The sequence below is a fragment of the Mastacembelus armatus genome, chromosome 5, assembly GCF_900324485.2.
Source record: "Mastacembelus armatus chromosome 5, fMasArm1.2, whole genome shotgun sequence".
NCBI classification, from domain to species: domain Eukaryota; kingdom Metazoa; phylum Chordata; class Actinopteri; order Synbranchiformes; family Mastacembelidae; genus Mastacembelus; species Mastacembelus armatus.
The window spans coordinates 15,136,104-15,152,525 of NC_046637.1; the positions used below are offsets into that span (position 1 = coordinate 15,136,104).

The window sequence follows — 16,422 nt, forward strand, 5'->3', positions numbered from 1 at the left end:
CACTCTGAGAGCGAAGTGGTCTATTGGGATAATATGGTACTATGAGGTCTTTAAGGTATGAAGGAGCTTGATTATGAAGGGATTTGTATGTGAGAAGAAGGATTTTAAATTCTATTCTATATTTTACAGGGAGCCAATGAAGAGAAGCCAATATAGGAGAAATATGATCTCTCTTGCTAGTTCCTGTCAGGACTCTGGCTGCGGCATTCTGGATTAATTGGAGGCTTTTTATTAAGATATTAGGACATCCAGATAGTAATGAGACTCATGTCACCAATAATGTCAGGAACTGCGGTGTCAAAGTGGAGGTGCGGTAGAGAAGGTAGGACCCAAATGCAGGACAACACAGGCTTTATTCTCTCCTGGGATTTCCAGGACAAACAATATACTTAAGGAACCGGTAGTGATGGGCAAATGATACCGAGGCTTTGGAGATTGTGTCACTCTTCCTGAAGCGGAGTGATTCGAAACGCTGTGTCGGAGCTTGTATCAAAACACCAGTGTCACATCACTGTTTTGCTTTGCGCTTCATTGCTTCAAAATGTTTCAAAGCTTTTCATTGGCTCATAGTCTTTCAGTGTGTGTCATTGGCTCATGGAGTTTCAATGCATTCTGAGCCAATGACAGCTTGACAGGTTTGACAGATTTGAGTGGTTTGGTGCCATACCAGCTATATAAGATGCATCATTCTGCTTCAGGATTTGGAGAGTGAGAGTGAGTGTATTTTGGCAAGTTTCACAGCGAGTCCCACCAATAAGCGACGTTCTAAAGTTTGGGATCATTTTGATCTCAAGAGGTCTGAACTTTTATTGCTGTCATGGGATTGCCAGTGCTTCAGTCGTGCTCTTTAGAGGTTGCTATGGCTTCAGTTGTCCACCAGATGTCACCGTCACTGAAGTCTCGAAGCTTTGAATCTTTTTCGGCACAATTGTCAGGAAAGCCTCAGTGCTTCATGAGGCTTCACTTGCCCACGACTAGGAACCGGATGAGACGGTAGGACTAAGGAATGACCGGATGGGATGGTCGTCATAAAAACTCACTAACACAACTCACATCAACTCTAACGGTAACTATCACAGAAACCAACCACGACTAATGCTTCCGTGGGACGGCCTCGCAGGCAGGCGTGGGTCTGAAGCGAGACGACTGGGCTGGAGAAGACTGGGGAAGGTCCGGAGGGCCGGCCGGGTGCTGCTGCTGCTGGACCTGCGGCAGCGGAGGCGGGCCCGGAAGCTCTGGTTCGGGTTCCGGTCCCGCCGGAATGGACTCAGGGGCTGGAGCTGGTGACCGGGCCTCGGTGCGGGCACCTCCTCTGCGACGCCCAAGGGACGGGAACGGGCTGGACAGGAACAGGCTGGACGGGAACCGGCTGGACAGGGACAGGCTGGACGGGGACAGGCTGGCACTCAGGTTCCAGGGGCCGCACTGGGGTTTCCGTAGGGACGCCGGGAGTGGGCTGCTGCGGCGGCTCGGGAAGCTCTGGCTGCTGCGGCTTCTGCGGCTCGGGAAGCTCTGGCTGCTGCCGCTACTGCGGCTCGGGAAGGTCTGGCTGCTGCCGCTGCTGCGGCTCAGGAAGCTCTGGCTGCTCCGGCGGGGGAACCCGGACTGGGACCCCAGCGAGGACGCCGTCGTCGGCGCGCTGAGGCTCAGGGACCAGGACCGAGACCTCAGCAGGGACGTCCTCGTCGGCACACTGAGGCTCGGGATCCTGGACGGAAACATCAGCGGGGACGTCTTTGTCGGCGCACTGAGGGTCCGGAGGTTGAGATAGGCCCTCAGTGGGGACGTCGTCTTCGGCACACTGAGGGCGCGGGGGCGGAGACTTGGGAAACTTGGCTGGGACCTCAGTGGGGACGTCACCGCCAACGCACCGAGATCCAGGAATCTGGATGGGTGCCTCAGCGGGGACGTCGTCGTCGGCGCACTGAGGCTTCAGGATCCAGGGCGGTACCTCAGCGGGGACGGTCACGTCGGCACACTGAGGAGCTCGGATCCCTGGGAGAGCCTCAGCGGGAACCTGTACCCTCAGTGTGCCGACGTAACCGTCCCCGCTGAGGGTACAGAATCCTGGGGAAAACCTCAGCGGGGGCGACCACGCCAGCATACTGAGGAGCTCGGATCCCTGGTAGAGCCTCAGCGGGGACGCTGTCATCAGCGCTCTGAGGCTGGGGGACCCGGGATGGAACCTCAGTGGGGACGTGAGCGTCGGTGCACTGAGGGTCCAGGCACTGGGAGAGGCCCTCAGTGGGGACGTTGTCGTCGGCACGCTGAGGGCTCGGGAGACTTGGGCTCGGGGAACTTGGAAGAGGTGAGAGGGGAACCTCAGCGGGGATGCCATCGTCGGCGCACTGAGGCTGCTGGATCCCTGGGGGAGCCTCAGTGGGGACGCTGTCGTCGGCACCCTGAGGTGGAGGGATCCGGGGTGGAACCCCAACAGAGGCGCACGGAGGTTCAGGTTGCGGCTGCAGCGGCGAGGTGGTGACTGGGAGCTCCAGCGGCGAGAGGCGACTGGGCTCGGACTGCCGAACTGGAGACACGGCCGTCCTGCTCCGACACCGTCTCGGGCTGGGCAGCCGCGGGTGTGCCGCCGGCAGAGACGGGGGCCAGATCCCAGGGAGCCAGGGGCTTGGCTTTCAGCCCCTGCCAGATGGCGCGTGCCTGCGCTGGGGACAGCCGCTGAGGAATAGGAGCTGGCGAAGGAAGAACCGGTGTCCGAGACTGGGACTCTGGCTACTGGAACGCCGGGAGCTGGAACTCTGGCGGAGGAGAAAGAAGGGCTGCGAGGCACCGGGTCTTAACTTCCTCGAAAGTGAAATGCCGCTCTTTGCCTTCCTCCAGCCGAGCATGCAGGAGGGAGAAGAAGTGAAACGCCCTCTCCACACTCCTCTTAGGGACGACGGGCGGCATTTGCCGCAAGATCCGCCGCTGTTGGTCACAAACCATGAGGGCCAGAGTGTAGTCCGAGGCATAACCAAGACACATACGGAGACAGTGTCTCTCAGGGGCGGCTCCCGGAACCACTCCTTGCTCGGTTCTGCTGGGTCCGTTTCTGGCAGAAGCATTCTGTCAGGAACTGCGGTGTCGGAGTGGAGGTGCGGTAGAGAAGGTAGGACCCAAATGCAGGACAACACAAGCTTTATTCTCTCCTGGGATTTCCAGGGCAAACAATATACACAAACTTAAGGAACCGGATGAGAGGAACTAAGGAATGACGGGATGGGACGGTCGTCATAAAAACTCACTAACACAACTCACATCAACTCTAACGGTAACTATCACAGAAACCAACCACGACTAATGCTTCTGCAACTAAACAAAGGAACAAGGGAGGTATAAATAGGGAGAACACAAAAGGTGATAGAACACAGGTGAACATAACGGGGACAGGTGAAACTCATGAACACAAATTACCAACATAAAGCTGCCAGAGACCAGAACAGGGGAAACAGGATGGCCACACAAAATAAGAGTCCTCTGGCAGGACGTCCCCAGAGGGACTCATGACAAATAATACTTGTGATTTTACTTTTTACTTTTACTTTTAATACTTGTTTCAATCAGTGCTGCAGTATATCATTTGGGTGAATGACTTGTATTGTTATTTTTAACATGTGCTCTGTATTTTGTATTTACATATCACTTTGTTCTCAGGTCTTTCTTGCAAAAGAAGTCTTGATCTCAATGATATTTCCTGATTAAATAATGATTAAACTAAATTAAATATGGTAAGTAAGGACTGTTCCAAATCTGGACTTTTTGTTATCATTGTAGTTGTAAATGTCAGGTGGATTTCTTTGCATGTATGCAGTATATGCAGTATGTTGACTGAAGTCTAACTTTTAGTTTGTGGAAACTACTGAACCTAGCAAGACTGACTGGGACTGTTAACCTTGAGACCAAAACACACTGGTTCATAGCTGTACCCACCATTGAGGTCCCCAAGGTCCAGACCACATATAACAGAAGTTGTGAAATAATTGCCTAAAATAACTTTATTTGGGTGCTGTAAATACATTGTACTGTGTCAAGATAAACTACTTTATTAACTGACCACTGGTACATCTCTTTACATGAAGAGAATAATCTCAGCAGCCTCTGGATTTATTGCTTTACAAACTAAAGTTAAAATTCTCCTGACAGAAGAGGATGGGGTTGCTAAGCTGAAAAATTTAACCTGTCTAAAAGCAAAACTGAAGAAGGGAGAGGGTTTAACTAAAGACTTTTGACTGGCACTTCGAGTTAGAATAGGCTATCAAAATTAAAAGACCTCGCCAGTTGAATATAAACTTTTGGAAGTGTTGAGAGTATACTATGTGAAGAAGAAAGGTGATCACACGCAAACAAATACACATACTTTGAGACAGTTTACCATTTACCACATACACAGACATACAAACACACAAAGACATAATAGCACACAAATGTACACACAGACACATACGAACACACACAAATTTAGGCAGAGACAGTTACCAAAGCCCAGATAACAGAAAACTGTTATCACAGTTAAGTCTAAAGATGAGCAAAGTCTAAAAGAATAGAACAGAAAGTAACAGGGACTAGGTTGTTCAGTCCTGTTCTGGAGTCTTTGAATACCCTCACTGTTTTTATGCTGCTGCTCATTATGCACTTGCAACATTTACAAATAAACCTGGGCGATCCCCAGAGATACACCGACTACTGTTATGCCCCCAGGTGTCGGCGGTGCAAAAAGGAGTGGTGAGGACCCAAATGCAGGACAAACAGGCAGGCTTTATTTCTCCCTGGATCGTCCAGGGCTCAGGCAAACACAAAAGGTACCTTCCGCCACTCGGCAGGCAGACAGGCAGACAGGGAAACAGAAAACTCGCGAACACGAACAAATGTGACTAACATAGGCATCAGTAGCGTTACTAACTAATGTTCCAGCAGGGAACAAAGGAAAACCAGGAGCATATATAGACAGAACTGAAGAACCAATTAAACACAGGTGAACACAATCTAACTGATGACCAAACAAAACACAAAGCTACCTCGAACTAACAGGAAAGGAACCCAGGAAATTGACCAAAATAAAATGCAAACAGGAAACTAGGACTCGGGGCCTAACAACTACTGTGCAATGTGTTCAACCTTGTTACAACCTGGTACAAGTCTCCTCCTTTTGGGGGTTTCCAGCCATCAATATTGGGGCCCTAATTGGGGCCTCTGAATATGTCTTTTTGAAATATTGGCGTCACATATACCATTCATAAATAATTGGGTCCCTTGTGCAACTATACCCATAGGTACACTTATTCAGTGTAGATACCTGCTGCATTCTCCAAATTCTGTAGGTCAAGCCCCCCCCCTATTATTAAACTATTATTAGAAATGCTGTAAAGGTTTAGGGCACAAAGGGTTGTCATGTACATTTACAGCCATAAACATCTAAAGAAGCTTAAAATGTTTATTTGATGTGCTATAATACATGGAAAATATCAGCAAGGTCAAGCTCTGTATTTCAGCAAGAAACACAAGAAAGCTCTAATGCCATCTTGTAATACTCACACTTAAACATATTACCTCTGTTTCAACGTGGAAGCTCCATTTCACTGTTGCATCGATCTGTTCAGACTCCACAGTTAAATCTTCATCACAAGAAATGCTGACATCGTCAACTTGTTCAGAGATCTGTTCAAAATTGGAAGCCAAGAATTGAAATATTGTGATTAATACTGGTGAAATAATGAAGAATATACAGTATATATGTTTTGTCAAATAAAGTTTGTGTTTGATATAGGTTGAAAATTTCAAAAGTTTCTGTGTATTATACCTACTAATGCTATCTAGATTTGATACCTGAAGTACAAAATCTAGAAAGTCTTTGGTATGCAGAAACCAATTCGTCTTTGCTAAGCTAATATTTACCCACAACCCATTAGCTCCAAATCCACTGAGAGATCTTTATACATTTCTGTTACAGACTATGAATCACCACGTACACTTGACTGAAACACCTATTCCTGTTATTTTCCATTTTTATTTCTGAGTGCAAATGCATTGCAGATTGTACTTATTGTCTTTGCAGGTCAGACAGTCTTGTAGTTTATTCTTTAAGGCAATAAAAATGTTTATTGTAACCTGGAGAAAGACTGGGAAGGTGTGCTTGCAGTAGAGGTAGCATTCAGAGTCTATAAGGGAATATGGTGTGCCTCAGAGTCAAACAAGCCACTGTAATATCCTTTCAAATAAATAATCTTCACCACAATTAAAAAAAAAACAAAACTACAATTTAGGTTACTCACAATTGGCACTTTGTTGCTACTGTTTTGGTATTGCTCCAAGAGCCTTTCATTATAGGACATGAGACCCTGGGTGTCAATGTTTTGTTTGATCTTCTTCTCTTCTGTAGCACGCATCATCCACTCCTGCAGTTCTTCCACAGAATGAGCTTTTGGACATTTGTTGCAATACTCACACGTTTGTGGTCTAGGATGAAAGAGTAATTTTAACAGAACCATACAAAAGCATATGTTTGTTAATTTGCTATTTTGGAACTGTGAAACAGTAAAATGCATACATAAAATACATCCAAATTTAGAAGCCGAGTAATGGCAATTGGACTTCTAGTAGTTAAGTCAAAACATTTCAACACCATTTCAACAAGTGGCTTCTTCAGTCTAAGGGGAAGCAGGTAGAGATTTCAAATTTATCTTTCAGGTTTGTTTCACTGAAGCCGTAGCCTGATTAGTCTTGTCAGCTGAACAATGTAAATGGGACGAGAGTCGTTAGACCCATACTCCTGAGATGGCTTCACTTCACACCTGGCCTGAAAAGGTTCATTAAGTGGACTATGTCTGTGCCTATATGGCAGTCAGCAAAGGGTCGTTAAGGTCTAATGGTTGACTTGTGACCCCTCTGATCCACAAACTGTGTCCTCCCTGAAGGGCATGTGAAAAGTTCCTTTGCTTGCTGGGACCACATGCAAGTGCAACGTGGTAGGTTGACAAGTTATGTCTGAGGGTTTTTCCACTTGAACAGGTACTACTTCTCTGACACCATCTATTCTGTCTGTCCAAAATATGTATATCCTTATCTTCTATGAAGACTAAGAATCTTCATAGAAATACATCTAAATGTTTTTTTCCAATTTATACTACTTATATTGTGTTTCAGATGTTCCTGGAAGTTTAAGTAGCTAGCATGGAAGACTTGAAATGCCTAAATTAAGTCACATCAAATCATCCATCCATCTATTATCTATACCCGCTTATTCGTTAACCAGGGTCACAGGGAAGAGCTGGATTCTATCCCAGCTCTCTTTTGGGTGGAAGGCAAGGGTACACCCCACATAGGTCACCAGTCCATCACAGGGCCACATATAGACACACAGAGACAAACAACCACACACACTCACACTCACTCCTATGGGCAATTTAGAGTCACCAATCAACCTAATATGTATGTTTTTGGAATGTGTGAGGAAAGCAGACTACCCAGAATAAAGCCACGCAAGCACAGGGAGAACATGCAAACTCCACACAGAAAGGCAAGTGCTCAGCCACCATGCTGCCCACATCAAATTACATAGGTCAAATATTTAATTATTTTTCACTGTGATATGTGTCTCCAACTGAAAATGAAAAAGCTCCTTTTACTTGCTTATTAAAACCAATGATAGCTTTGTATTTGGTTTTAGCAGGTCTACACTTCCCTCTGTAGGGAAAACCCAAAACAAGTTTATAGTTTATATTTGACATCTGTTTTTCAACAAACTACAGTGTCTAGCTATTTTCAGAAAGTACTAAGAGTTTGTTAAAAATAAAACAATATATTAATGTTCAATATACTGCAATTAGATATATGCCTTTAAGAGTGTATAATTATTAGCATAACCTTATCTTGAAAAGATAAAACAGAAAAATGAGCTAGAAAAATGTTAAAGAGCCAATACAGATCCACAATATGGCTGTAAAACATGTAAATAGAAGTAGTGCTGTTTACCTCTCACACAGCCAAAACTCAGCTCTGCGGTTGTGCGGAGGTTGTCGTCCTCTCCACTTGATGGTTGTGCTCTCAGAGAGTAACTGGGCGTGCTCTAAAGAGGAGCAGTGCTTATAGAAACTTTCTGGAGAGGACAGGACCAGGAGGCAAACTTTACAGTACATGGTGACGTGTCTGGGCTCTCTCTGCTCCGGCTGACTCCACTGTAGAAGATGAGGTCGAACAGACAGCCCGCTGTGTTCTGCTTTCCACACCGCCATCTCCACCTCACTCTGGGCAAACTGGCAATGGCTGGCTGCATGCCAGCAGGGCATGCCCTGCTTGACATGGCTGCAGTATGTAAATGGACAGTTTTGAGGAAGAGGGCGCACCTGGCTGTAGATGTGTTTTTTGCTGTTCTCTGATACATGATGTACCAAGACTGGGTCCCATGCGTGTGCAGCATCTGCTGAGCAAGTGGCATTCCATCTTTTGCCTGTTAGTTTAAGTGGACGATCATGAAAGCAGTCTTTACAGAACTCAATGAATTCACCTGAAAACCTTTGGAATATGCTTTGCGCAGCACTTTCTGGTGTTAACAGAATAGACTCAGACTCTGTTATAAGTCTGATTAGCTCCTCTCTATCAATTTTGTTGTCTCTAGCATAGTTCCATACTAAAGCCTCTTCATAGCTTCTGGCAAAAGTGCACCGCTGCCCATGCTGTGTACAACCAGAGCCCTCAACAAAGAAGTGACACACTCTGTAAATTACATCTTTACCAAAGTTTCCATGTGTAGGCCGCTCACAGACAGGCCTCCATTCGTCAGAGCCTTTGGCTTTGGCTAAAAGCAGATTTCTACTACACCTGTGACTAAATGACTTAACTGTGTATGATATTTCCTTGTCTTTGGTAGAGCACAGATCACACAAGGCCTTCAAATCTAATATTGCTGAGAGGCCACCCAGAGACTCCCTGGTGTTAGGCTGGTCAGGTTCTTTCTCAGACTGAGCTATAATATTACAGAGGAGCATGTGGTCTAATTTGTGATGCTTTACAAAGTTCCACACTGCAGCTTCCTCATCACTTTTGGCAAAGGTGCATCGGTTCTTGTGGTATGTGCAACCAGAGTCCTCCACAAAGTAGGAACACACTGCATACTGACTTGGATTTGGAAACCTGGGCCGTCTTGAAACAGGCCTCCATTTGGTTTTTCCTTTTTCTTTGCATAGTAGAACACTACGTGCACAATGGTGGTGGACTGATTTTAACGTATATGTGATTTCTTTCTCTTTGACACAGCATTGAGGACATACAAGTTTGAGGTCATGTCTTGATGAGAGAGGAGTCAGGCTGGACCCACTTGCTGACATTGTGGTACTTTCATAATGCTGAAGTCAGCAACTAAATGCCTGAATGTGTCTGACAAAGAAAACAGTAGAGAAAACAGCATAGTGAGTACTCAATTATTTCCATTACGAAAGTCATTATGAGTCATTAATATTTCTAGCAAATATTTGTAAACACACATGTAGAATAGTTTGAGTTGGCATTCAAGATCTACAAAGTAATGAATGACAAAATGTGATGGTTAGGATTAGGTTGTTGCAAGAAAAGGCCCCATTTACATCTCTTCAACACGTCATCTGCGTCTAGGCTCATTAGCTGGACAATGACGTGCATTGCACAAGTTTTTACATCTACACCCTGCTAAAATATTTCATTTCAGCCTGCACTATAACTAGTTCTCAGTATACACTTATGAGAGGCATGAGGTTACAGAGATTATGGTAAAAGAAAGTAATCTCATGGATGGAATTCATTCATCATTAAAATATTTCACAGTGAAAAAAAATTCTCACCACTATTGCTACTGTGAAGGTTTGCAGGGCTAGTCAAGTGACCTTTCAACTGGCTGGGAAATGTTTTCACATTTATTTTCTATAGCACCAAATCACAATCGAACATATCCATTCTTCTAATCTAAGATCAGATAACTACAGCCAGGCCACCTCCAGCTTAGAATGAATGGATAGTCTACATGTATATTTTTCAGTAATGCCTGTTTTCCTTTTCCAAATATAAATCAAATAAAAATCACAGGTTAATGGCAGGTTTAAATTGGGATCATGAACTGTACAAATATTTGTCCTTTTTGTGATTGAACTTTGAACACTTTAAACATTTGAATGTCTTTAGCATCCACTGAGTTGAACAGCATTCTATCTATCTATCTATCTATCTATCTATCTATCTATCTATCTATTAAGCACGATTCCGACAATTGATATGAAACATTATTTAAATTCATTGGTGAGTTGCTTGCATCTTAAATCCAGGAGATTGCGCAGTTGAGCAATTTAACACAATACTAGGACAAACCCAGCCACGTAAATCATGGGTCAAATGACCTATTTCACCCTGAAACCAAAACTAAAAACTAATAAAATAAATGAAAACCTAGGTACATTGAGGGGTCATTTTGACAGCTATTATTGCAGTAGTACTGCACTAAAAAGGGCAAGAAAAGAAGAAATAATAACAACAGTAGTTAAATAATACTTATAATAATAATTAGCCTGAAATGTGCTGCCTTTCAGAAAAGTTGGATTATTGCGCTGATGTACTGAAGCCCTATGTTATTTGACGCTGAAACTTGGCTGATGTGGACTCACCGCTCGGAGGTTTCGGAGTGAAAAGAACAACCATTTCCTGGACCGCAGCACAACTGGAGACTGTCAAGCCTCGCGGGGTGTTAAGTAGACGCTTTGGCCTGTCTGACTTCAGTTTCGTTTCCCATAATTTACGTCAGCGTTAGAAAAAAATGATAAGCGTGCGCTCTGTATATCTCCACGTTCACCCCTTACAGATTCAAACATTGAATCAACAGTAGCTTCAACAGTAGCTTCCTGATAAAGCCATTTCTTAAGCATTTTTCACGAAATCCTTTGTGTTCTTCCTGTAGCCTATTGCTAAATTGTTTTAATTAGCAATTTGTGCGTTGATCAGCCTTAGACTGACCTATAGTTGTTTTGATTCTTACAAATACGTATTAGGCTATTTACTTTTGGAAACTGATGGAAAAAGACAGCAGGTCCTGGATTTAAATATTACACTGTAAGCATCTATAACTTTATTGAAGCAGATCCAAAATACATTTCATCATTCAGTGTGAGAAATGATTATTTTACAAAAAACCAAAAACGTTACAGCGCAAATTTGACCATTTTGGAAAGTAAATGATCTGATTCCTTTATACAGCTGGTGAGAAATCGGTTTTCTTTTTGATCAGAGAACTCACCTTGAGTTAGCTTGATTCTTCAATTACAGCTCTTTAGGTAACCTTTTCTTTTATATTGAAAGATTTGAATTTATAGCTTCCTCTTACGCACACAAGAGAACCCAAACACACACATTGTTTGACTGAGAATTACCATGTATTTTAGCTGTATTTGGCTGTGCTATTAGAATGTGTAATTGCAATTCCAAATGTGTCATTTACCAAAAAACAGACAAATGAGGAACATGAATCAGTGCTGATTAACTACTCGTTTGGGTCTTTAAAGGTGCACTGTAGGATGATATTGGTGAGTGCTGAACAAGAGGAAAACCTGACCCATAGGAGACTAAAAAGTAGCCTCCCACTCTGGAGTATAGAAAACATCTTCAGCCAGAGAACTCAGCCTGCCCCACCTTGTTCCTGCATACCTTGGCAGCATGGACTTCCTGTAAAATAAAGGAAGGAGGTGAGAGATTCACATGAGAGAAAATGAAACATAACTAAAAGAATGACAGAAGGTGTGATTTCTGTGGAGCAAGAAACATTAAAACTTAAAACACAGCTGACTGCTGAGATGCTGAATCTGCAAAAAGGTGGAAACTTTGTGTTCCAGGAAACTATACTGTTTAACCTGCCACTGACCTACATCAGTCACATCCTGTTTGTACTCAGACATGTTTTACCTGCATTTAATATTTCTGAATATCAGATATACTGTTTAATATTGAGCCTTCTTCAGGTCTTAAAGGTTCAATGTGTAATATTTAGAGTGATCAATTCAGTAATAGACTATAGTATTGATAAATATGTTGTCATTAGTGAGTAATCATCAGAAAATACCAAGCATTGCATTTTTTTAGAATGAGCCTTAAAATTTACTTAGGCAGCTGGTCCATTTTGCAGCCATGTTGCGCTGCCATATTTCCACAGTAGCAAACGCAGATCTGTAAACATTTCACATTTAGATGCAACTTTCCAAGTCTTCTGCAACCTTATCAGGAAAATGGTATGTCACATTTGAAACTGTAAGCTGGGTGGTCTTTGAGACTCTAAGTATCAGTATCACCACTGACAAATTTATTGAGGCCCCCCCCCCAACTGAATGTTTCAGATCAAGACATATAGACGAGAAGAAGACATGGTTACACTGATCAGCTACCACATCCACAGTAAAGGGTGGTGTTTTGGTTTCCTACGTTCTACTGAAACTGTTGTGCAGTGTCTGGCAATACAAGGCATACTGCATTCCACGAGTGATGTAAACAGACTCTGTCATCAGGGACAGTCAGTTGAAGAAGAGAATTACTGGTTCTATTTTAACATACAGTGGCTGACATTTAGGTTTTCATATAGATATATTACTAAACCTTCTAGTAATCTCAACTAAAATTGTCTCATGCTACTTTTGTATAAGTAGCATTATATCCTTTAAATGGTCATTATATCAAACCCAGATTTTTGGGCAAAATATTCAGAAAGAAAAAACTCCAGCATATGTGTATTTCACATTATGCAGGAGTAAGACAGGCAGTGTTTAGAGTATTTAAGGCATGTGGTACACATACCATTTTGAAACAGGTTTCAATGAATCAACCAGAACAAAAATTCTAAAAGAGCAGCTCAACATTCTGGAAAGTACATTTATTCATTTTGCCGCTGAGAGTTGGAGGAGAAGATTGCAATCACTCTTAAATTAAGCTATAACTAACAACAGGCTAGTTGGTTTCAACAGGTTTCAATGAATCAACCAGAACAAAAATTCTAAAAGAGCAGCTCAACATTCTGGAAAGTACATTTATTCCTTTTGCCGCTGAGAGTTGGAGGAGAAGATTGCAATCACTCTTAAATTAAGCTATAACTAACAACAGGCTAGTCTAACATAGTACAAAGACTGGAAGTATGGGATGCTAGCCCAGCTCAATTTAAAGGTAACAAAATATACACTGCCCATGCAGCTCACCAATTACTATATTATATTTCATTTATCTACTGAAACTCAGAAATCTGCCATTTTTACAGGTCTGGTAGGTTGATTGTGTTTCCACAGAACAGAGCAAAATGTACTGTTTGAGAATTGGACAATTTGAGAAATATTGGTTATTTAATGGAAATGTAACTTAACATGCAGAACCTGTGTCTGTCTTTTTTTAAATGACAATGGCAACTGCAATTAGTAATATACTATCTGGCCACTTTCTTTATAAAGAAGAAAACATTTTCAGTGTGACCCATTATAGCGTTGAAAAATGACCAGTATTTCTCAAATTGTGTTGGACAGATTTGTGCAAAAAATTTGTAAATTTGTAAATTTGTGAGCACAACTGTATTTACTACCCTGTAATACAAAATAAACATATCATTTCTGCATAAGTAGTCTTTGATAGTTTCAAAAAGGTGTTTTATGGCTCATGCCCCTTTGAAATGAAAACCTTCCACCCACAGGTGTGTCAACATACTCCCTCAGCTATTACCTGGTTTAATGAGTCAATTTGTTATTGTTTGGATTTTAAAAAGCAGGTTTCAGTTGTGCTGCTTGTTTCTCAAGAGATGATGGTTTCTAAGGCGTGATGTGTCATGATTTTGTTTTTGTTGTGCAACTGTTAAACCCTGGTTGTTATTTGTATGTGTACTGAGTGTTAAAAAGTCCAAGGTCTCATGTGGATCTCAGCTGTTTCATTTATGTGGTTCAGCATTCATTATCCACTGTAACTGTAGCACTCAAAGGCTCAGCACAACTAATTAAGCACCACTGTACAACTTGTATTGTGTTGAATGGGAGGGAGGTGTTCAGGCCCAGCAGGTTCAGCTTTCCAATCAGGTGCTGATGAATGATTGTCTTGAATGCTGAAGTCTATGAACAGCATTTGAACATATGTGTTTTTATTGTCCAGGTGGGTGAGGGCCATATGGAGGGAGGTGGTGATGGCATCATCTATTGAGTGATTGGGGCAGTAAGAAAATTGCAGTGGGTCCAGTGAGGAGGGAACAAGACAGTACAAGACAGTACAATGACTACTGGGACAGTCAGAAGGACACAGTAAGTCCCAGTGCAGCGCCGACCAGTACACAGTTCTGTTTAAATGTGAACCTAGTGACAATAGTGCAAAGAATACAAAAGTACAATACAAGTAGCTGAAATAATATAAACATAAGTGTAAACATAAGGGTAGCAGCCTATGTACAGTATAATATAATGAGTAGCCTATTAGTAGCAGCATAAACGTGCAAAAACTTGCAAAAAAATAGCAGAGAGGATAGAGGATGCTCAGTTGTGTGTGTGTATCTGTATGTGTTCCAGTCCAGTTTCTGAGTATTGAGGAGTCTGATGGCATGGTGGAAGAAACTATTGCACAGTCTGGTTGTGAGGGCCCAAATGCTTCAGTACCGTTTACCAGATGGCAGGAGGGTAAAGAGTATGTGAGAAGGGAGGGATATCCTGTCTTGTGTCCTGTGTTGGTGTTGCTCTCCGGGTAAGCGAATCACTTTGTCTTGCAAGCGTATCGTGTTGTGTGTGTTGCATAGTTCGTCTACAGATTAGCAACAGACTAGCTATAGTTTAACACACCTAAAAACTAACTAAACTCTAAACAATTCATTAACTGCTACATTCCGGTACTAGTCAAGTACCTTTCTATGTTGACCGGTATTTAGTGCTATTTCCTGACCTAGCGTTCGTTAGCCTACCGGTTAGCTTAGCTAGCTAGTTAGCTTAGCTAACATGGCCTCTCCCTCTCTCTCTCTTTCCTGCTCGGTGTGCCACATGTTTAGTTATTCCTCTGCCTCCTTTAGCGATAATGATACCTGTAATAAGTGTAAGGTTCTGTTAGCCTTGGAGGCGAGGATCACTGATTTGGAAGCGCGGCTCCGCACCTTCGAACAAAAGCCAGCTAGCCTAGCCCCGTTAGCTGGTGTGGAGCCTCCGAGCTCAGGGTCTGTTAGCGGTCCAAGGGCAGCTCCGGAGCAGCCCGGAGAATTAGCCTGGGCGACGGTCCGACGGAAACGTACTCCTAAGCAGAAGCCCACGGCTCATCGTTCACGTTTCTAATAGATTTTCCCCGCTCAGCGACACACCCGCTGAGAAACCGACTCTGATAATTGGCGATTCCATAGTCAGGAACGTGAAAATAGAGACACCAGCGACCATCGTCAAATGTATTCCTGGGTCCAGAGCGGGCGACATCGAGTCAAATCTGAAGCTGCTGGCTAAGGCTAATCGTAAATATGGGAAAATTATTATTCACGTCGGCAGCAATGACACCCGATTACGCCAATCGGAGGTCACTAAAATTAATGTTGAGTCGGTGTGTAACTTTGCTAAATTAATGTCGGACTCCGTAGTTTTCTCTGGACCCCTCCCTAATCTGACCAGCCGCATGTCGTCGTTCCGTCGTTGGCTGTCTAGGTGGTGTCCAGCAAACGATGTGGGCTTCATAGACAATTGGGCCAATTTCTGGGGAAAACCCGGTCTGGTAGCGAGAGACGGCATCCATCCCACTTTGAATGGTGCAGCTCTCATCTCTAGAAATTTGGCCGAGTTTATTAGCAGACCTAAAGCCTGACAATCCAGGGTGGGGACCGGGATGCAGAGACTCAGTCTAAAACGCCTCTCTGCGGTTTCCTTAGAGCCGCCGCCCCCTTCAAACCACATAGAGACTGTGTCTGCCCCTCGAACATATAAATCAAATAAATCAGAAGTTAACAGAAGAGGAGTTATTCATAAAAACTTAATAAAAATTAAGACCACTCCTCTTATTGAACAGAAAAACAGAACTGTCAAATGTGGACTATTAAATATTAGGTCCCTTTCATCTAAATCTTTGTTAGTAAATGATTTGATAACTGATCACCAAATTGACCTACTTTATCTTACTGAAACCTGGTTACAGCAGGATGAATATGTCAGTCTGAATGAATCAACCCCCCTCAGTCATAAAAATTATCATGTTCCTCGAAGCACAGGTCGAGGTGGAGGAGTAGCTGCAATCTTCCACTCAAACTTATTATTAAACTTTTATCCTCAGAACAGTTATAACTCATTTGAGAGCCTCACATCCAAACTGTAAAACACAAAAACCAGTTCTACTTGTCATTGTCCCTTACTCAGAGTTTTTAACTGAATTCCCTGACTTCCTGTCTGATTTAGTGCTTAGATCAGATAAAGTCATTATAGTGGGAGATTTTAACATTCATGTAGATGT

General features: G+C 43.1%; 1 protein-coding gene across 4 annotated transcripts in view; it reads right to left on the bottom strand.

The window, feature by feature from the left end:
* LOC113130231 (helicase with zinc finger domain 2) overlaps nt 1–10,722 on the bottom strand; it is a 37,143-nt gene extending 26,421 nt beyond the window's left edge. For all 4 annotated transcript variants that reach the window (XM_026306681.1, XM_026306679.1, XM_026306678.1 and 1 more), the window contains exons 1-4: nt 10,620–10,722; nt 7,966–9,366; nt 6,267–6,450; nt 5,545–5,652 (exon numbers count right to left, since the gene is read on the bottom strand). In XM_026306681.1, coding sequence (XP_026162466.1) covers nt 5,545–5,652; nt 6,267–6,450; nt 7,966–9,317 — 1,644 coding nt within the window. In that variant the 5' untranslated portion in view covers nt 9,318–9,366; nt 10,620–10,722. The remainder of the gene's footprint in view (nt 1–5,544; nt 5,653–6,266; nt 6,451–7,965; nt 9,367–10,619) is intronic.
* Between the last annotated feature and the right edge of the window lie 5,700 nt (nt 10,723–16,422).